We start from the raw sequence: 23,577 nt of genomic DNA, 5'->3' as shown, positions 1-23,577 counted from the left end.
TTGTTGCACATCAAAAAGGATCCAAAGCAAAATACAACATTTATGCCGCCACCTGGTGGTACCTGAACATGAGCAGTAGTGTCAGATTATAAGCCTTGACAAGTTAGAGGACTCATAGATATAAGATACTGGTTGAAGTGGTTGAAGTGAAAGCATGGTCCAGGGGACTTCCGGTGCCTGATGGCCGCGAGGGGAAAAAGAGAACGCTGGCTAAAGCAGCACACAGGCAGCCACGCACAGCAACTAAGCGCCTGCAGTTTGCATCCCTGTGTGCTACGGTGAAGTGAGGAGCATCGCAATCTGTCCCGCTCAGTAAAGAAACAGCAGCAGGAGGAGCAGGGGGAGAAGGCAAATATGGCGGGTGGCAGAACAGCGGAGAAGCAAGACACTCAGCAGAAGACAGGAGATAAAAGACAGAAAGGCACACCAATTAGCTCCGACTGTGACAGTGATGAGCCAGAAGCTGCAGGAGGGGGTAAACAATAAGCATTTAACTTAAGGGGCCCATACACCTAACGATTTTCCCGTCGATATACAGCCAATTCGATCACAGTGATCGAATCGGCTGTGAAATCGCCAACGCACATCGCTGACAGAACGAACGATTTCCGTCCGAAATCGATCGTTCCCGTCGATTCCCGTCTATCCGTCCATGCGTAAGATTTTTCTCGATCGCCGACGGGTCGGGAGTGCGTCGATAGCGGCGGTCGAATACCCGACGACTGACGCAATACAGCGAGTATACATTACCTGTTCCGGCCAACGCGAGTCCCCTGGTCCCCGCTGTCTTCTTTCCGCGCTGGGTTCCGGACCGGCTGCAGCTACACAGCACCCCCCACCACCACCTCCACCAAAAAACATTCTGTCCAACACTCTTGACTAGCAATCATTGGTTTGAATGGGCTCATTTTAGTTGTGCTGCTCTGCCTCCCATTCAGCCAAGAATCAGAGGATGCTGTCTGCTCAATAATTCCTGTAATTTGCGCTCCTGCCCGAATGTGCACAGCAGCCAATAGTGTTCTGGGCATGCATACTTGAGAAATGACGCTGATGTATGTACTTGTCAAGAATGCATAACACTATACTGGCGTTGGTTGCTGTGGACATCTGGGCAGGAGCAGAAAACTTGCGCAAGTCGCGAGTGGCCAGAGCATGCGCTGCTTCTTTGTCCTCTGTGCGACTCGCTGCAGTCGGAGCCACAAACAGGTGGCAGGGCAGCTCAATGGAGAGAAGCCCAATCAAAACAGAGTAAGTAAGTAACAGTAAGTAGCAAACATCCTGTCAGGACCCACTTTGGATGTTTGGTTGTAATTAGAGCAGACCTGAACTCAGAACTTCTTCTCTGCTTCAAAAGATACACAACAACATAATAACCTTAAAAAAAAACAAAAAAACATTTCTTTGGTACAGCTGATACAAATCCTGCAATAAATCGGCAGGGTCTACTTCCTGCTTTCATGGAAGCAGACATATTGTTAACATCCTGTGCTTTCAAATGAGCTTAGATGTTGTGGCAGTCAGGGGACACGGGAGAGATCAAATTACAACTTCAGATTCTATGTTTTCCTTCTGTCCTGTGCAAGAGTTTAGCTCCACTTTAAAGCATCTGAATGATATTTATTGATATTTGCTGAAAAATCTATGTATCTCTTTTGAATGCTGAATGTACATATGGTGGTGTGCTCTAACATAATGACAGTATACAGGAACAAAGTCTGAAGAAGGCTTATTCGCAGAAAGATTACTTTTTTTTTCTTTTAAGTCAATAAATGGTATCATCCTGATTCAAAACTCTCTGCTTTCACTAATGGCTGAGATGGTACAATGCTCTACTGCTACAGGAAAGGAGAAGGATGCCAAACCATACACACTAGAATAGAGGTAGTAACAGCTCAGGTGACAGTTTAGCAATGAAAGGAAAGCAAACAGCATTTTTATTCCTGCAGTTCTCATAGATGGTAGGAACTGAAGGACAGAAATGAGTCAGGAAAGAGGTAACTGAGACCACTGCTGGCTAGGAAGAAAAAAAAACCTAAAGCCATAAATTTAGGTAGACTAGAGATAAGAAAGTGTAATTTACAGCTGCTGGTCTTAGTGTCACAGCTGTAAAGGAGAAAGTGAAAAAACTAGCAGAGCTCACTGATGTCTGTGAATGCCTGCATTAAAACTCAGCAGAACTTAGTTCTATCTGCTTTGTAATGTAAATCCCTGGTATTTCTCACATCAACTTGTATGTCCATGATACAGAGGAATGGATCTTCAGGTGAGGTGACAGCAGATGTTGATTGTCATAACACACCAGGAATTGAGAGAGAGAGAGAGAGAGAGAGAGAGAGAGAGACTTGCTGGTATTGGGGAACTCTGGAATTCAGCTATTAGTGCAGAGCAGGGCGCTGGCTGGCTGCTCTGCGGGGCAAGAAGAGATGATTAACTTTGACATATGACTTTTTCTCTCTCCAAGTCATGCCGCTCTTCTTATCTTATCTGATTTTATCGCCCTAGGCCATGGCCTTTCCAGAAATCCGTCCCTGGAAGCAGGGGAAGAGAATATATGAAACTCAAAGAGAAAGAGAACCTGTACTGAGTAAAAATATTTAAAATAAACACATGAGGTAACTTCAAATGAACATTACATAGTGACCCTGCCATCAATTCCTCTCAGAAGCTCACAATTTTCTTCTGACAATTATCCCTTTCAGTTCTGACAATATTTTGTTAGATCTGAAATATATCAGTTGCTGTCAGTAAAATATCAGTTGCTGTCAGTTATAGCTGAGAGGAAAACTGTTGTACCAGGTAATGCCCATGTTTCCCTATGGCTCAAGTGGGCGATGTTACAGTTTAACTGTGTGCTGACCAGACAGCTGTTATGGGTAATGACCATTTTCAAAATGGAGGACGGAAAATTCCCTTGATCACTGTAAACAAACAGGACGCGGGACAGGAGAAAGACACTGAGGAGTAGACTACATGGAAGGTAAGTATGACCTGTGTATGCTTATTTTTACTTTTAATTTTCAGTTCAGGTTTTCTTGAAGCTCACATTAACCAGTGTGAGGAAGCACTAGAGAGAGCAAACTCATATAGACAAGACCTGCTTAAAGAGAATGCGGAACATAAAGATAAGCTCGAGGATCTAGAAAATAGGTCCCGTCGCAATAACTTACGCATTGTGGTGGTTCTAGCAACGCAACTGATCTCGCTGTAAGCAAAGAACATACCAAAACGCACTAGGTATAGATGGTCCTTTAAAAGTGGAGAGAGCGCACAGAGTTGGTCCACCGTGAGGCAGGAATGCAGGGGATTACTCCCATATGATCATGGTGCTTTACCTCGATTATTACGATAAACTGAAAATACTGACGGCTTTTCACTCTAGACATAAAGATCTGACCTATAAAGATGCGCAGCTTTTATTGTTAAAAATAAATAAATAAATACAAAAAATACGCAGCTAAGATTGTTTAATTATTTTTCAGTAGGGGTATCCTGTTGTAGAGGAGCTTTTGCCTCAGTATGCAATGCCTTATATAGTAGGAAAATCAAATTTGCCTTGGCGTACCTAGCAATCTTGGAAATTACTGAGGACTGTGATGAATGATACCGAAATCGAGACGATTAGCGATTTTGGATCATTCAGGCAGGGCAGAACAAAATTACATTTTGTGTTCTTTTTAAAACAGATGTATTTCCCTCCCTTCCCAATGAAAGCAAAAAACCCTCACCCACTTCCCCCAGTGTCCTGATAGTTATAGTGAAGAATGTCACACATGGCTAGCCCTCCTGCTGAGACCAGTTGCTGGCACAGCTTTCCCCACAAACCAGATACAACTATTATTATTATTATTATTTATTAGATTTATATAGCGCCAACATATTACGCAGCGCTGTACAATAAATAGGCTTACAGACAATGATAACAGGGTTGACAGAACAATACAGGTAACGGACCATAGATACAGGTAATAGCAATAAGATACACAACACAATGCAGATAATAGTACAATGCCAGATCATAAACTGGAATGGTAGTGGTAAAAAATTACCAGTTCCAAATTCTGGGTAAAGTGCACACAGTCAAGTATGATACACAAGGGAAGAGGGCCCTGCCAAAGGCTTACAATCTAGAGGGAGGGGCTGGTGACACAAAAGGAGGGGGTGCATCAAGGAGTTATTGGCAGAAAGGATTAGGGTAGTGTCGAGTTGATGTAGGCCTCCTTGAAGAAGTGAGTTTTGAGTGCTTTTTTGAAGGTGTTGAAGGTGGGAGCGAGCCTGATGGGCAGCGGGAGAGAGTTCCACAGGATAGGGGCAGCTCTAGTGAAGTCCTGCAGTCTGGCATGGGAGTGCGAGATGCGTGGGGTGGTTAAGAGGAGGTCGTTGGAGGAGCGAAGTGGGCGGCCAGGTGTATATCTGCTGACCAGGTCAGAGATGTAGGTTGGGCAGGACTTGTGTAAGGATTTGTATGCCAAACATAGGATCTTGAAGTTGATTCTGAAGTGAATTGGAAGCCAATGAAGGGATTTGCATAGGGGAGTTGTGGAGACAGAGCGGTGGGAGGAGTAGATGAGTCTGGCTGCTGGGTTCATGATGGATTTTAGGGGGGCGATGCGGTTTTGAGGAAGGCCTGACAAGAGGTAGTTGCAGTAGTCCAGGCGGGAGATGATGAGGGCATGGACAAGGAGTTTGGTAGTGTCTGGGGTCAGGAAAGGCCGGATCTTGGAGATGTTGCGTAAGTGGAAATAGCAGGCTCTAGCTACGGTTTGGATGTGGGAGGTGAAGGAGAGGGCTGAGTCTAGGGTGACACCCAGGCAGCGGGCTTGTGTGGTTGGATGAATGATTGTGCCATTGACAGTGACATAGAGGTCAGTGGGGGGTGAAGCAGCACGAGGCGGGAAGATTAGGAGCTCAGTCTTATCCAGGTTTAATTTTAGGAACCTGGCAGACATCCACGATGAAATAGCTGAGAGACCAGAGGATACCTTCTCCATGGTGGTGGTGGAGAGGTCAGTGGTATGGAGGTAAATCTGGGTGTCATCTGCATATAGGTGATAGTAGAGATAAGGGATTCCCTCCAAAACCTTAGAATCAAACAAAGAGAACGGTAATGTATTTGTAATTCAAAATAGGCTTGTCCCAGAAAGACAAAAAATACATCTTCTGATACCCATAAACCAGTTTTATCATCCACCCGAATTACAATTTTCCAACTGTCAGGGGTCAGCCGGGAAACTGCTTAATTCAGCATGTGCAGACCGAACGCAATAGAATAGGCATGTGTAGCCTAATTTGATACAGGGTCACGGGCCGCTTATGGATATAGTCTCGGATTTGCGATACACCAATCTGGGGCGGAGTCACACAGATGATTAATAAATGTTACATTTTCTGCTCTGAGTTCTGGGGGCGGCAACCTTACTGCTAATCCTTACTCCTAATGGAGGTAACCCCCGCCTGAAACACACCTACTTTCCAGGTAAAGACAGCCCAAAACTCAGTTCCTATAAAAGTTGGGGAAGGAACAAACCCGCCCAGTTCTCCAAATTCCATGGACCAGGACTGTCCATGCATGCATTCAAGAAGGACCGAATGCATGCTGTGTTTCAAGTACTCTTAACATTAATGCCTACTTTAAACCGGACTCTGTTTCTTCATTCTCCAAATGAACTGCTCAGCCGTAACTAAAGTAAGAACTTTCTGATTTTATCCCTTTTATTTTTAAGCTGTGTGTATATGTTAATTAGTGTATATGAATGTATGTAATGCATTTTTGTTAATAAACGTTTAAAAATCGTTTAGTGGTTATGACCTGTTGCTGAACATACACAATTGTACCTGTTCTCCTGAAACCGCTACCCTGTGTTTAATAGAAGTGTACATTTATAACCCGTATGCGTGGATCCGGCTCAGATATTTAGATCTGACCCAGATTCCTGCATACTGCAAAGGGTTAACAGAGCGTTCTCGAAGTATTAGCATAATTACAGTAGCGGGCTGTGTAACCTGCTTGGTGGCAGATCTTTGAATTGTATGTGTGTGGTGAATCCTTTGGCGTCTGAATGCTCCCTCCGCTAGTCGGCTCATCAACTTGCGAAGTCAGGTTACGCTTCGTGATGAGCAAAATGACAGTGTGAGAGGATTTCTGACGCTGATCGATTGACCTTGATCGCAGACCGGCCCCTGCGGTCTGTGACAATGACCACACTAATTTTGGGAACCAGATAAAGCCCAGGAATACCTGCAAAGAGAGTCACAAAGCCCTAGAGGCAGTCCTGCTTGTGTCGGGAGGACACTTGAAGGAAAGTTGATCATACGACAGGGTGAACAGTTGGCTTATTAACCTCCCTGGCGGTAAGCCCGAGCTGAGCTCGGGCTATGCCGCGCAGGGGGAGATCTCAGCCCCTGGTGGAGCGATTTTCATTTTGTAAATTGCTGTGCGCGCAGCCAGCACTTTGCTAGCCGCGCGCACAGCTTGATCGCCGCCGCTCTGCGGCGATCGGCCGCACGCAGCGGCTGAAGAGGGCCCCCCCCCCCGCCAGAGCCCTGCGCTGCCCGGATCAATGAGTTCCGGGCAGCGCTATGGGCTGGATCGTGTGTCCCTGACGTCAGGACGTCGGCTGACGTCCATGACGTCATCCCGATCGTCGCCATGGCGACAGGAGAAGCCAAACAGGGGAACGCGTTATATACGCGTTCCCCTGTTTGCTATAGATGCCGGCGACGATCGGACTAGAGGGCCACATGCGCCCTCTAGTGGTGTTTCATGTAGCTACCACTATGGTAGCTTTACATGAAACATTAAAAGAAAAATAAAAAAAAATTGGAATTCTGCAATTGTTGCAGAAAAAATTAACCGCCAAGGAGGTTAATGCTTTGCTATCATTCAATTATTTTGATATTTTATGAAGTCGATGACATTTTGATATCAACATTATTGACTTGTTGGAAGTTGATGGTTAAATACTAATATTCTTTAAGCCGCATGCTCGGTGGCTGTTTGTTTTCCTGCACGCGGGGTTAAGGAGGGTAGAGTCGTTACCAAAGAATCCGAAGACAGAACAACAAAAGTTGTTTAGGTGATACCTTTAATGACTAACTGTACAAGAGGGAACTGTCTCTCTGCGGTGTAAGGAGTATAAAATAGACAAATTACAATGGTTTATGCAAACAAGTGGACCCGTCTTTAGGTCCGAATTCACCTGACATATACCTAGAACTAATTAATGCGAGTGATCTCATGGAGTGTGAAAGGGTTACAATCACCAGGTAAATGCTAGAATACTGCATCATCTTAAAAAGCTGAAACCCGACATTTGCTTCCTACAGGAAACCCACCTAGTGGCTGACCAATTCCAATATTTGGAAAAGCAATGGATAGGCGCAGTATATGGTACACGGATGCAGAATAAAAAAAAGTGAGAGCTGTGATTTTGAATAGTAGAAGCCTGCAGCATCAGATCCTGCAGGAAGAATGTGGTTTGGAGGGAAGATGGGTTCGCCTCAAAATAAAACTACAAGGAGAGGAATGTGTGTTCTACAATATTTATGCCCCGAATGGCAATAAGAGGGTTTTTTGATGCCTTAGCTGTGAAATTGTTAAGTGATGATAAAGTGTTGACATTGGTAGGTGGGGATATGAATTCTGTGATAGAGCCTAGAGAAGACAGTAGCAACCTTAATGGCTCATAAATGGCTCATACACGGCTCATACACACGAGCCACCGCTGTGGCAAGAGGCATAAAAAAATTAAAAAAAAAAAAAAAAAAAAAAAAAAAAGCAGCGACAGCTCGTCGCCAGGTCCCTCTGTGCAACAGCCATACACACAGCGCACAGAGGGACACAGATTCGGCGGAAGCTATCGCTGAAGGTTCCTCCCCCTCGCCGCCCCCCCACCGGAAGCTCCATACATTGTGTATGGAGTTTCTGTCGCTAGTCCGCATACACATGGCGGACTAGCGACAGCTGCGTCGAAGTTGCGGCGACAGCTGTCGCCAGGCGATTGGCCAAGTCAATCGCCTGGCGACAGCTCCGACAAGCGACGGTTCGTGGCGCGCGCCTCATACACATGGGCGACCTGTCGCCACAACACGCGCGTGCCACGTGGTTGCGGCGACAGTTGTAGCCCATGTGTATGAGGCTTTAGGCAGTAGTCAGACAAAGTGATATGGGGATTAAATCTCTAATAGACTGGAGAACATGATTGATCTATGGCGCTATCTCAGTCCTTCTGAGCGACAGTACAGGTTTTATTCCCATGCACGTCTCTTTTTCAAGGATTGACATGCTAATGGTAAACTAGAAATATGTAGGGAGGTAGCACTCTGCTAAAATGTACGATATGGTCATCTCTGATCACTGCCCAGTAAGTATTGAACTAGAAGATATCCTGCCTCGCAGGAATCACATTAGTTAGAGATTTCCTACTAATCTATATGGCAATGATTAATTTGAGGAGAGGCAAAGGGGGTGGCGGTCGGAATATGTCTTTGATAATAGAATGAATGCTGCTACACCTACATTATACGGGGAAACTGCTAAGGCTGTCCTAAGAGGGAAGATTCTAGCATTTGTGTCATCCAAAAAGAGGCAGCTGCATTCTGAGTATACGAACACTGTATTGGCTGCTAGAAATGCATATGAACGATACAAAAGTAATCCCGTAGGTAGATTAAGACAGGAGTGGCTTTAGGCTTCTTGCACACAGGGACGTTACAGGCGCATTGATAGTGCGCAATCCATCAAATATCTTAATGCAAAAAAGGGGGAAGCGACTCCTAGCAGGTAACATTGAAACAAAAGACCTTGGAGAGAAATATATCATTGGTTTTAAAGGCCAAGTGTCCAGGACCTAAATGGAAAAAGACATCCTAGTAGAAGAGCACAGGTGTATCAGATACTGGCTGTGTTGCTGCAATGTTTCATTGGTTTTGAGGGCCAAGTGTGTAGGACCTAAATGGAAAAAGACTTCCTAGTAGAAAAGCACAGGTGTATCAGATACTGGCTGTGTTGCTGCAATGTTTCATTGGTTTTAAGGGCCAAGTGTCCAGGACCTAAATGGAAAAAGACATCCTAGTAGAAAAGGCACAGGTGTATCAGATTCCGGCTGTGTTGCTATAATATTTCCAGTGATTTGCAGGATCAAAAGGCTGAATAACGGCTGATAGAGAGATTCAATCCATCACAATAGGTGGTCTTACTGCATATGTTATCACAAAATAATTGATGTGCAGGTCCACAGGTCAGGCAAGCTGTCTCATTTACTGGTGAGATTACCAGCATCATCAGGGCAGGCTCAGAAGTTTTGCTGCCTGTAGGAGAGAGGAGCCGGCCTAAAATGGCACTGGGCGGCCAGAGGATGCTACCACGCCCCCCCATGACCACTCCCACCCCACCATCACAGGATGCAGGTGGTGAGTGAGAGGTGGAGGCAGAGGCGTGATGCATCCAATTCTCCGCATGTACGCACGGCGTTCCCCCTGCGTCCGCATGCGGTGATGCGGATCAAAGGAGGGAACGCATATATGCGTACAAGTGCACGCACAGCGTTTCCTTCGCGTCCGCAACCGCCAAGCGGATCAGGTAGGAGGGAACGCGTATATGCGTACGACTGTACGCGACCCACAGAGACCCCCAACAGGGCCGCTATGGAAATGCGGCCGACGCAAAAGGGCTCCGGGATCGCTGAGGGGCACGGACTCTTAAGACCCCACCCCCTGATCGATGGTAAGGAGAAAGGGTGGCCCGGCTGTCCCGCAGGCGGGGCCCCGGGTCCCCTGGGCCGCCCAGTCGCCATCACCACCGGAGCGCCACCATAGCCGCGGCCAAGTGTGCCCAGGGGCAACAGGAAACGGGGCAGGGGGGGGAGGGGAGGGCCACGGGGGGAGGGGGGGGGAGGACAGGGAAGGCCCACAGGCAGGCCACGGGCCAGCAGGCATTAGCCCAATATATAGTCCATGTCAAGCCAAAGACTGGGCCGACCCCGAGCACCCCCCCAGGGCACATCGATCCCCCACCAACCCCACCCCACATCCAGGACCACCAGCAAGTGCGGCGCGCCGGGGGGGCATAGCTACCACCTCCCACAGGATCAGCAAAGTCATCGAAAAAAGTTACATATTGAAAAAAACTTTTTATGCCCTCCCAAAGACACATAAGTCCACTACAGACCCCCCTGGATGCCCCATTATATCGGGGTGTGCCTCTTTGACTGAAAATGCAAGTCGATATGTGGATGCGCATTTACAGCCCCATGTGAGGGCATTACCTTCTTACGTACGTGATACGACTCATCTACTTACCATTTTAGATGATATTAGCATCCCTACTGGTGCCTGGCTTGTCACCCTTGACGTCGAGGCCCTCTATTCCAGTATCCCTCACACTGAGGGACTTGAGACGATCAGATCGGTTTTGATGACCCTTCCCATTGATGCCATTCCTCATAATATGTTTTTATTAAGGCTATTGGAGTTTATTCTCAAGAACAATTATTTTTTGTTTGACTCCTCCCATTTCCTCCAGGTGCAGGGCACAGCGATGGGGACCACCTGTGCCCCGTCCTATGCATGCCTGTACCTGGGGGAATGGGAACGATGTATTTTTTCAGATGCGAACCTGAGTGATCTTTTGGGGCATGTACTTACCTGGCATCGTTATATATCGATGATATATTTTTAATCTGGACAGGAACACAACAACAGATGTTTGATCTGGTCAATTTGCTAAATAATAATGTTTTCAACCTCAAATTTACCATGACTATGGATACTCACAGTATCCCGTTTTTGGACATTATGATTTCTGTGAACGACCAGGGAGTATTACAGACGGATCTTTATAGAAAACCCACAGCAGCTAACTCCTTGCTTCATGCAAGAAGTTTTCATCCCACACACCAGATACGCAGTATTCCTGTCGGGCAATATTTGAGAGCCCGACGGAACTGCTCTGATGACAGGAACTTCCATGCCCAAGCTAATGATTTACAGCAACGATTTAGGGCTCGCGGTTATCCCAAAAAATACCTAAAGAAAGCCTATCATCGAGCTTGCGATACCCCTAGATCTACTCTCCTATACAATCAATCATCGGGACAAAAGTCTCGAAATGAACTAGATAGGGGTCTTTCCTTCATTACCAAATACAATGATCATCACTTTCAGGTCCGCGCCCTACTTCAGAAACATTGGCATGTGCTCACGGGCGACCAGCGTGTTGCCCCCTTTGTTCCGAGGGAGCCCTCTGTTACCTACAGGCGGGCCACCACCATAGGTGATACCTTGACACGTAGCCACTACTCAGGTAGAGGCAAAACCAAATTATGTAATTGCACAGTTCTGGGCACTTACCCATGTCATTCCTGTAACCAATGCAGGTACATCTATGTCGGTAAACAGTGCCCCCTTGTGATGAGAGACGTTGTATTAACTACCAGACATTATGTTAACTGTGAGACGGAGGGGATAATTTATCTCCTCCTCTGCCCCTGTGGGGCCTTTTATGTGGGCAAGACTGGCAGATCCCTTAACAGACGTATTTATGAACACACTTATGGTATCCAGGAGGGACACCAGACACCTGTAGCCCGACACTTCGCAATTTGCCAGGGGGGTAACCCCAGGAAAATTCGATTCTTTGGCTTGGATAGGGTACACCGGGACCCACGGGGAGGGGACTGGGACGGGAGACTCCTCCAATGAGAGGCCTTCTGGATTTACAAACTTTAGGCCTTTCGGACACCGGGCCTTAATGAAGGTATTGATTTCGCCCCATTTCTGTGACAGCAGTGCTCTGGCTCATGGCCATATGTTCTCTATTTTTCATTATTTTTGTTCAATTTCTAAGGATGAATCTTCATATTTTTTTCCTTTTGCTGTGCTTAAGCTGGCGGCCTTTTTGCGCCCGAACCGGGTCTTTTCCCGACCCTTATATATTTTTTTGATTTAATACCTTTTATCCCATCTAATTTAGATATGATCTTTGACACTTCCTTGATGGTGGTTGGTGGGTTGGCGTGGCCCCCCGTTGCTCCACTTTGTCCTTGGTCTCCTCTCGTTTGGTCCCCTATCGGCAGGACAACAGTTTATTTATTATTATTTAATTTTACTTTCGTATTTATTTTTTTGCTTATGATTACTTAATTATATATAGCTATTAGGGATTTATTATTAATGGAAATATTTTTGCATTATTATATTATGTTTTTTTCAATATGTAACTTTTTTCGATGACTTTGCTGATCCTGTGGGAGGTGGTAGCTATGGCCCCCCCGGCGCGCCGCACTTGCTGGTGGTCCTGGATGTGGGGTGGGGTTGGTGGGGGATCGATGTGCCCTGGGGGGGTGCTCGGGGTCGGCCCAGTCTTTGGCTTGACATGGACCATATATTGGGCTAATGCCTGCTGGCCCGTGGCCTGCCTGTGGGCCTTCCCTGTCCTCCTCCCCCCGTGGCCCTCCCCTCCCCTCCCTGCCCCGTTTCCTGTTGCCCCTGGGCACACTTGGCCGCGGCTATGGTGGCGCTCCGGTGGTGATGGCGACTGGGCGGCCCAGGGGACCCGGGGCCCCACCTGCGGGACAGCCGGGCCACCCTTTCTCCTTACCATCGATCAGGGGGTGGGGTCTTAAGAGTCCGTGCCCCTCAGCGATCCCGGAGCCCTTTTGCGTCGGCCGCATTTCCATAGCGGCCCTGTTGGGGGTCTCTGTGGGTCGCGTACAGTCGTACGCATATACGCGTTCCCTCCTACCTGATCCGCTTGGCGGTTGCGGACGCGAAGGAAACGCTGTGCGTGCACTTGTACGCATATATGCGTTCCCTCCTTTGATCCGCATCACCGCATGCGGACGCGGGGGGAACGCCGTGCGTACATGCGGAGAATTGGATGCATCACGCCTCTGCCTCCACCTCTCACTCACCACCTGCATCCTGTGATGGTGGGGTGGGAGTGGTCATGGGGGGGCGTGGTAGCATCCTCTGGCCGCCCAGTGCTATTTTAGGCCGGCTCCTCTCTCCCACAGGCAGCAAAACTTCTGAGCCTGCCCTGATGATGCTGGTAATCTCACCAGTGAAACCGGTTGGCCTCTAAGGCTCTCTTTGTGACCAGACACACTTGTGGTGGCAGCACATGGGCTCCTGTGGATGTACTTTGCAGTGACCAGCTACTCAGATGAGTATACCTCAATGATATGCATTTCTACTGGTGACTTGAAAACAGCCTCCTATGGAGTAACCACTGTTTACCATATGATCATTGAAACAGCTTCCTAGGATGCACCTATATGCTGCTATATGCTGTTGTTTGCTGGAACTTTGAGTTTGTCTATATCAAGTTGATGCTGCTGAAGGGATGACCCTGGCGGACTGTTCCATGAATGAACTATATCAACTTTAATATCACACCATCTGTACCTGCATATGTCTGTGGTTTAAACACTTGCCTGTGAATCTGTCTCAGAATGTGCTTCTGATTGGGGCACTAACTCTGGTGAATTGCTTGTTGCTCCTGGGGCTTGCGGATGTGTCAGGCTTGCTGTGAATATAGAGTTTTTTGTTTACTAGCCCGAAGTGCTTGCCACATACAGTGTGTGCCTATCAATCTACCTCTGTGCACCTGGCCATTGTTATAGCTCATAAATGAGACAGCTTGCCTGACCTGTGGACCTGCACATCAATTATTTTGTGATAACATATGCAGTAAGACCACCTATTGTGATGGATTGAATCTCTCTATCAGCCGTTATTCAGCCTTTTGATCCTGCAAATCACTGGAAATATTATAGCAACACAGCCGGAATCTGATACACCTGTGCCTTTTCTACTAGGATGTCTTTTTCCATTTAGGTCCTGGACACTTGGCCCTTAAAACCAATGAAACATTGCAGCAACACAGCCAGTATCTGATACACCTGTGCTTTTCTACTAGGAAGTCTTTTTCCATTTAGGTCCTACACACTTGGCCCTCAAAACCAATGAAACATTGCAGCAACACAGCCAGTATCTGATACACCTGTGCTCTTTCTACTAGGATGTCTTTTTCCATTTAGGTCCTGGACACTTGGCCTTTAAAACCAATGATATATTTCTCTCCAAGGTCTTTTGTTTCAATGTTACCTGCTAGGAGTCGCTTCCCCCTTTTTTGCATTAAGATATTTGATGGATTGCGCACTATCAATATTTTTTTAGGGGATCCCCTACATTTTTCCATCTGGCCTAGACATGGTGGCCCACCTGTGTGTTCTGGTCAATTTTAAATAGATTTACATATATGTGTGTTTGTATTTTGGTCATTAATAAAATTTGTACTTTTATATATAATTTATTTCCTCCTGCTTCCTTAGTCTTACATTGATCATATTGAGAAGTCTCAGACTTGTGGAGGATTATCTGTGATAGGAATTTTTAGGACCCATTTGTCTAAATTATAAATTTAAACGACCGGGGATCAAACCTAGATCATATGGAAATACTACAGACTCATCCAAGAAAATTAATCATGCCTTTGCAGAATTTTACACTGCCTTATACACATTACATGCAGACGATACGGGCATGAACAGCTTTTTAAATTCACTACAGCTACGAAGGTTATCAGAAGAGGATTTTCAGGCATTGAATGCAGCTATCTCTGAAGGAGAGATACGAACAGGAATCACCTTTTTTAGCAAATAGGAAAACACTGGGCCCTGACGGGTATACGGCACAATTTTTTTAAATATTAAAACAGGATATTGCTGAGCCATTAGCGAAGGTATATAATGAAATCCTTAATGGGACAGGATACTTGCCAACTGGAGACACTGCTTACATTAAACTAATACCAAAGGAGGGTAAACATTTGACAGATGCAGGGTCCTACAGATCAATCTCATTGATTAATCAAGACGCAAAGCTGCTATCTGAAATCATGGCAAACCGCCTAGCAGAAATCATACCAAAACTCAGCCATCCAAATTAGGTTGGATTTGTGCGAGGCGATCTTCTGTGGTTAACATCAGAAAGGTATTAACGCTACTAGAGCAAGTGAGGGCATACCCAAAGACGTATAGAAAAATTTGGCGCTAATAACGCTTGACGCAGAGAAAGCGTTTGATAATGTGGAGTGGGGGTGGCTATTTGGAATACAGGTAGTCCCCGACTTACGAACCACCCGCCGATATGAACAGCATGGATTTAGTGTTTCCATGGGAACAAGCCAACTTTTTTTGTTCAAACTGGACTTGTAGTTTTTGAGAAAATCAATTTAAAAAAAAATTCAAAGAAAAAATGGCTTTTAAACTTGTATTAGCAGGTACAGAGGGCAGAGGTGACAAAGAGGGGGCACTGGAGGCACATAGAAGGTACAGGAGATAGAGATAGCACATTGCTCCGACTTAAGAACAGATTCAGGTTAAGAACGAACCTAAAGTCCCTATCTCGTTTGTTAACCGGGACTACCTGTATTATCATGGCAGGGGTTTGAGGGCAGATCCTTAAATGGGATAAAAGCAATGTACTCAACTCCCAAGGCGAGAGTAGTTACGGGTGGCTTCATATCATAACCGATCCAAATTCAAAAAGGGACAAGACAAGGTTGCCCTCTACCGCCACTACTATTTAATTTAGCGCTAGAACCAATCGCGATGATACTGCGCAAATAATTGCAGAGGGGGCAAAATAGGGGGATTTAAGATTAGTCAAGCACTGTTTGCAGATGATGTATTGCTCTTCCTAAATGACCCAGTGATAGAAGTCCCGAAAGTGTTCCAGGTACTGCAAGAAGAAGGGAAGTGGTCTGGTTTCAAAATTGGTAGACATTAGGAAATTGAGTGATTTAGGGGTTCAGATCAGTCGCTCAGAAATAAAATACTTTGGAATTGATATTCCCAGAGATCTCACACAGCTTTACTCCCTTACAGGACAACTGAAGTGAGAGGGCTTTGGAGGCTGCCATAGTTAAGCAAGACAAGTTGCCTGGCTGTCCTGCTGATCCTCTGCCTTTAATACATTTAGTCATAGACCCTGAACAAGCATACAGCAGATCAAATGTTTCTGACATTATTGTCAGATCTGACAAGATTAGCTGCATGCTTGTTTCTGGTGCGATTCCGACACCACTGCAACCAGATAGATCAGCAGGGCTCTATCAACAGATAGAGCGCCACTGGGCCTGGCTGGAAGGGCAGCTTTGCTTAAAGGGAATGCCAAAGCAAAAAAAAAAAGTTTCACTTACCTGGGGATTCTACCAGCCCCATGCAGCCATCCTGTGCCCTCGTAGTCACTCACTGCTGCTCCAGTCCCCCGCTGGCAGCTTGCCGACCTCGGAGGTCGGCGGGACGCATTGTGTAAATTTTTACGCATTCCCGCTAGTGCAGGAACATTAACACATACATTTTACGCATTACTGGTTCAACGCGTAAAAATGTACGCATTGAACCAGTAACGCTTTAAAATGTATGTGTTAATGTTCCTGCACTAGCGGGAATGCGTAAAAATGTACGCAATGCGTCCCGCAAGCTGCCAGCGGGGGACTGGAGCTGCAGTGAGTGACTACGAGGGCACAGGATGGCTGCATGGGGCTGGTAGACGCCCCAGGTGAGTGAAACTCATTTTTTTATTTTGCTTGAACCTTCCCTTTAACCCCTCTGGTGGTAGTGTGTGTGTGTGTGTGTGTGCGTGCGTGCGTGCGTGCGTCCACTTAAGCCTAACTGGACAAATATATTAGCCCAGTGTAATTGTGGAGACTGCACCACCAGTTTGTTACTGATTGAGGCACATGTGGTATCATTTTAACCGTGAAGGGTTGTAAAATACATTTTGGTGTGTCTTAAAGCATGGGCGCACTTCACATAAAAAAATGGGTAGGGACAAACTCAATCCAACATAAAAAAAGTCATTTTCAACAATATGATCAAACGTGGGAAAGTTTTAGCAAAACTACAAGAGACATGTGTAACATTTTAACCCTGATAAGTTGTAGAATGGAGTTTAGAGAGTTTTAGGGTTGAGGCCCATGTCTTGAATATTGTTTTTAGTCACAAACTGAACAATTACATTTTCGTATATTCTGTACCAAAATAAAAGACTTGTAAAATGAAAACAAAGTGACAGAATATAAGAGAAAAAACATGTATTGTTACTTTAGGAACTTGGCTTTCTACATATGTATGTCATGAGGGTATATTACTATTATTTTTGCAAATAAGGTATCATAATCATTTATAGTGTATGACAAAGCAAAAAAAACCACAATATTGTCAACATACATTGTGCTAGGAACATAATCTAAATGTTGTAATAACCAGGATGGATGAGCAAATAAAATGCGTGGGTTCAACGTATACTTAGCACGGTTTATTGTAAAGCTATATTGGATGTAAATGGAGAAATAGTGTGTTTTTTTTTTTACCTTAATTTCCCTTTAAAATGCATAGAAAATAAGGTGTTTACTAAACAAAATTTCCACACACTAAAAGCCTAATTTGTCCTGGAAAAACAATATATAGATAACTTAGGTGTGATTAGTAGTAATAAAGTTAGTGACTAATGAGTGGGAGCAGTGCTGATATGTGAAAATTGCTCTTGTCCTGCAGTAGATAGATAGATAGACCTGTTTAATTCCTCCTCATTTGTCTCTAATCGTAAGTTGTAATTTGATCTCTCCCCTGTGTCACCTGACTGCCATGGCAAAGATGGCAGATAAGCTAATTTAAAAGTACAGGATGTTAACAATATAGCCATTTGGTTCCCAACTGCTTCTGAGCTAAGAGCTTCTGCCTTAAGCCACGTATACACATGCGACTACGATCGTTCGTAACAAACGACGAACGATCACTTGCATATGGTTGGTGAAACGGTCGTTATAAACGCCAAGAAACCGCAACAAACGATAAGATTGTTTGTTTGCCAACGATCAAGGGATATTACGTATAGATAAGGGCGGCAAGTATGCAAATGTATACGATCGTTTTTTTTTAACCGGAACGAACGTCACTGAAAATGGCCCCGTAGATTATAGGAAGTTGCGTATTGTTCGCTCGCCAACTGAACGTTTGTTCAGTAGATTCGAGGAAGTGATGTCATAGCTATATTATAAAAGGGCTGAAATCATTACACATGTTGCTGCATTTGGGCTGGATGTGCTTTCCATATATTGTGCGCATTATCAGTGCAGCTATGCCTTCTTATATGACAAGCAGACAGCGTGCGAGTTTAGCATTACTACTTCTGCTTAAAGTGAGAAGGAATTTGCGATTGCTGAGGCAAAGGCGCAGAAGGCGACAATGGTCAAAGACGTGGCTGCAAGACCGTGATGTCAATTCCCATGACAGCCTTTTGCGTGAACTTAGCGTGTCTTCTCCAAATGATCTGACCAATTACCTGAGGATGCCTGAAGCTGCCTTTCAATATGTGCTGGATGCAGTCACCCCACTTATAGCTAAGGAGGATACGTGGATGAGGAAGTCCATCTCCCCACGACAGCGCTTAACAGCAACATTACGCTTTTTGGCTACTGGACGGAGTCTTCAAGATTTGAAGTTTACAACCGGAATCTCTCCACAAGCCCTGGGATTTATAATTCCTGAAACTTGCCAGGCAATAATTGATGCCCTCAAGAATGATTATATGAAGGTGTGTATATTTCATGTTGTGGCAACCAAATATTACAGACCTTTGGATTGTTATAACTACATTAATGCATACAGTTAGCAGCTTTACCGCAATTGGTAACCTGCTAACTGTATGCATTTACATAGTTATAACAAGAACTGTTTCCTGACTCTGCTTCTGATCTTGTGTCTATAAGAATGTTATACATCAGCTGTAAACAACCATAGATCAGGTGGTGTGCATACAGTCACATTGGTGTAGCTAGATGCGTATGTAATTATTATTTGGTCACTACTGCATCAAATTACATCAGCAGGACTACAAGGCAAGTGTGATAGTAGTATAATTTTATGTACCTATAAAATCAGGGTTAGGGGTGTTTCATTAGTGACAGCAATGGTTGTTGTAAATATCAGATGTTTAGTGATGAATGTGGGTACTAATTTTATTCTCTCGTCCAGTTTCCAGAAACACCACAGGACTGGTTGGACGTTGCTGCCCAATTTGAAGATGTATGGGATTTTCCTAACTGTGGAGGTGCCCTGGATGGGAAGCACATCCGAATCACTCCACCTGCCAATACAGGCTCTTTTTATTTTAATTACAAAGGTTATTTTAGTATTATTTTAATGGCCTTGGTGAATGCAAACTATGAGTTTTTGTTTGTTGACATCGGACGAAATGGGCGCATGTCCGATGGTGGTGTCATTGAACGCACTACCTTTTTTCATAAACTCAGATCCAACCAGCTGAACTTACCGGACAATGCAAGCACCAAAAATCATCTTAATTTTGTGTTCGTTGCAGACGAAGCATTTCCATTACAGCCACATCTCTTGAAACCGTTCCCCGCAAAAAACATTCAGTACAGACAGGCAATTTTCAATTATCGACTATCTAGGGCCCGAATGCTGGTAGAAAATGCCTTTGGCATTTTAGCAAGCCGTTTCCGGATACTACATACCGCAATAAATCTGCGGGTTGATAAAATCGATAAAGTAGTGTATGCGTGCTGTGTGCTACATAATTTTCTTAGGCAGCAGTATGGTGCCACATATCTGCCTGTCCAAGCAGTCGACAGGGTAGATGTCTCTACCGGTCAGGTGGTTGAAGGGGAATGGAGGTCTAATCCCCAGGTTTTAACTGACCTGCAGCCCTGTCCACCAAGAAATGCCACAACAGAGGCAAAACAGAATCGAGACGCCTATGTGGCCTATTTCAACTCACAAGCCGGATCAGTAGCCTGGCAACATGACGCCATAGTCTGATTTTTGTTATTAGTTGAAGTAGCCATGACACTTTTTTCGTTTACTTGTATGCATTGTGTGAATAAATTTTTTCCCATCATCAAAATGTGTATTTATTGGATGCTGTTTATCTAATTAAGCATATGTTAAGGGTATCAGCAAGGGCAAAATATGTGTTTTTTAATACACATATTATTTGTAGGCTTAATACAAATAATATGTGCATTTAAGTTCTGTGTAGCCATTCAATTTGTGTGTTGCACCAATGCTTGAGAGAGACGAAATATGTACTCTACCTTTCCTAAACATACCTCCAACAATCAATTAGTTTTAGCAAATTAATGTTAATTGGCAGGTGTTATCACTCATAAGTTAATTACTAACAAACAATGTAGCAAGCATGGCAAATGGTTATTCAAGTGCAGGCAAAACCATGTTGAGGTTTTTTTTTTTTATTTATGCTTACATTTTTGGGTACAACATAACTGTAACAAAAACGAAAATATTCAGCATCACACATCTTTCCTGAGGTTCATCACATGTAGACAGTTTTCGAAACAGCAAACTATCATTTCCACTCTAACTCATAATTTAACCTGTTTGGTGTATTGAAAACACATACACTCAACAACATCAACGTTATTTGCTTTCTCTTACATGCTTACATATGCCTTTTTCAGGGAATGTTCACATGTAATTGGTAAACTCAAAGAAAAATGGAATACTCTACACAATAGTATGACTATGCTGCTCACCTTATGTGTGCCAAAATGTAGCTGATGTCCTCAACAAGGATGTTGATGTCCTGTTGCAAAAAAACTCACAGGAATTTACATGCATGCTAGGTTGCTGGTAGTGTTCATAATTATATGTGAAACACATCACTAACTTTCTTAAATTATATTAGATACAGTTATGTCAATTGAAGCTATATGGATCTGTAGGCTGGCATATGTGTGTCCTTTGAACACATAACAGTTTCCTGGTTGTGCTGTTAATCTTTGACCTTCCCAAGTTTGGTTCATAGACCTTGAAGTAGCATGCATTCATGACATGGTTATTCCATGTGTAGGTCCATGAATCATGTCCAAATTCACACTATTACATACATGCTTGGTCATATGGTTTATCTGAAAATCTCAGGCAACAGACACCAGGAGGCCAGTCAGCCAACCAGTATAGTGTCAAACATGATAAATATGGCAGCATACATGTGTGTCAAAATACAGTTGTCCTTTATCCAAGTGATCGTTATTTTAGTCATCATTACTTTCATTTTCTGAACCTGTGCCTTCCAAAAGTCCACTGTACCTGTCCTGTGGCCTTGCCATGTAACTCCAATGCTCCTTTCCCCTGCGACATCCAATTTGGTTTTTGGTGACAGGAGCACACAGCATGCAAGTGATTATGTGCATTCCCACCCACAATAGCGTCCTATATGCTGATGTATGCTGAATGCAATATGTTATAGCAGTATATAGGTAATTAATGTGGCTGGGAAAGCAAGCAATCACTTGAATAATCAACCATTCGCAAACGCAGGAATGTGTTTGTGGCAAGGACAGGAGGATATGTGGTTGATGGGGATGGAAAATGTCTGCTGCATGCAGCAATTGGAAGGCATAGTTGAGTTTACAGACAACCAGAGATGAATCAACCGCTTGTATTTGACAGAAATAATCAGTGGGAACATGGCAGTAAACACCTAATCAGCTCTTGTTTTTATTGTTCTATGTTTATTTGGACTGTTGTCACCTGTGCTAAGAATCCCCGAGTGAGCAGTCATTCTAGCTTTGCAATGTAAACATTATAGATGAGTCTGTCTTCTCGGATGTGTTTTCAAGGGCAAGCCACTCCCCTTGTGGCTTTCCTAGAATGAGTCACCTATATAGTGGCCCTGGAAAGCCAGAGTGATTGGTCATTCCGGGATTCTTATCACAGCTGATAACAGACACTTGGAGCAGTGAGGCTGAAACAGAGAGCATGGCAATTTTTAGTCGTTACTGTTCTTACTGATAGAGAATGTGAAATACACAAGGGGGCTCATTCTCTGTTTCCCTTTAAATAATTATTGTGATTTTAGGGAGAGTTCACATTAAGTAACCATGTACAAATACCCGACACTAAACCAATCACAGCTCTGCATAATTTTTGCAACTTTGGAAAACAGTGTCATTATGTTTGTCAAACACTGGAGGTGGCGGATGTGTGTGTGGCTCTGCAAGTATGGTGTCATGAGAGTAAAAATGTTGATAGTGTGGGTTAGGATAGTTCTGACTGTATTGTCTCATTACATTATGATGAATGTGTTGTGGATGTGTGAAAGTACTTTGATGTATGTCTGGTTGAAGGGGAAAAGTAGACAGATGCCTGTGTTGTGGATGGGTGACTGTACTTTCATGTATGTCTGGTTGAATAGATAATGTAGGCTGATGTAGTAGTTGTGTCTCACTAGAGGTCCTACTGAAAACTGACAATAAGGCTGACTCTGTACTTGCACGCAAATCTTCTGGTATGGCTCTTAATTTAGTAGCAATTAAATGTCCAAAAGCATCGCAAGCATCGTCCTTTTTGTTGATGAGCGTCACAGCCTGATTAATGGCTTCCTCACATTGTTCTTCCAGATCATGTTTGCGTTTGCGACTTTTTTTAAGCGGAAATCGCCGTGTGTTAGTCTCCTGGCAAGTTGAGGCTTGCCGTGTGTTTGTATCCTCAGAAGTAGAGGCTTGGACTGTCTGTAAAAAGATTAAAAGATACACATTTATACACATACAACACCTGATGACCATAGTACAAGGCACATGAATGCTTGGTGAAGGCTAATGTGAATATGGTGTAGGTTAACACACATACGCATATTCACATTACCCAAACACATTTCAGGTTACTAATGGCAAAGTGACACAGTAGTACAGGTATGTAATGTCACATGTTGAATCCTTACCGAAAATGGCTTCCTATATAGTTGTGTGACTTTGCCTTCAAATAATCATCAACACCACACCTGAACAAGCATGATGATCAGGAGTTGTGAGTGAACTCATAGGGCCATTTTGGCATGCTTGGTAGAGATGGGTGATTCAGACACTATTGCAGTCAACAATGAAAGTACCAAGGCATACAAGTACAATACTTGTATGTTACAATTAGACCAACCACACTCTCAGTTTACAGTATGTGCAGCTCTGTTTGTGACAAAGTAGTACCTAAATATAACTACTTCACACAAATCGATGTAATCACATTGCGTATACAATGAGAGTGATTGGTATTTGACATCACAACCCTAATAACTTCTGAGAGAGATAGTCATCATCACATTCACACAACTTCAAGTAGGGATAACAAAGCTATAATATGAAACATAAAACACATACCTCCTCTTGTGTGGTAGTCTCATTGACATCACTACATATGTCCGTATTGATGGATAAATCCGTGGGTTCATTTGGCAGACTGGTTATAGCGTCTCTCCCTTTCATATGTGGTATAGTAAACTCCAGTAAATCATAGTACCACAGTCTGGGTTTATAAACTTCATCTGCGGCAGCACCAGATCTTTTGGATCTGTCGATTTTGTTTAATTCTTTTTTAAAAACAGTTCTGAGGTTTTGAATTTTGTTTTTCACAAACTGAACATCTGCATCTGGTAGTACAGTTTTACACAATGTCACTAACTCCTTGTGAGCTTTAGCCTTTAGTTGCCTATTTGAATATATTTTTGATGTACTTTTCCACAGGCAGGGGTGTG

The 23,577-nt window shown here is 44.2% G+C and overlaps 2 protein-coding genes across 4 annotated transcripts in view; one reads left to right on the top strand and one right to left on the bottom strand.

The window, feature by feature from the left end:
* The window catches only part of PHTF1 (putative homeodomain transcription factor 1), a 302,980-nt gene that overhangs the window by 255,592 nt on the left and 23,811 nt on the right, over positions 1-23,577 (bottom strand). The gene's annotated exons all lie outside the window — the stretch shown is intronic.
* On the top strand, positions 355-19,892 carry LOC137547489 (uncharacterized). The gene is made up of 4 exons (XM_068271085.1): positions 355-475; positions 3,027-3,204; positions 18,138-18,600; positions 19,041-19,892. The coding sequence occupies exons 1-4, from the start codon at positions 355-357 to the stop codon at positions 19,845-19,847; spliced, it is 1,569 nt and encodes a 522-aa protein (XP_068127186.1). The 3' UTR covers positions 19,848-19,892.

Source organism: Hyperolius riggenbachi, chromosome 2, assembly GCF_040937935.1.
Source record: "Hyperolius riggenbachi isolate aHypRig1 chromosome 2, aHypRig1.pri, whole genome shotgun sequence".
NCBI classification, from domain to species: domain Eukaryota; kingdom Metazoa; phylum Chordata; class Amphibia; order Anura; family Hyperoliidae; genus Hyperolius; species Hyperolius riggenbachi.
This window is presented reverse-complemented; position numbering and strand designations above follow the sequence as displayed.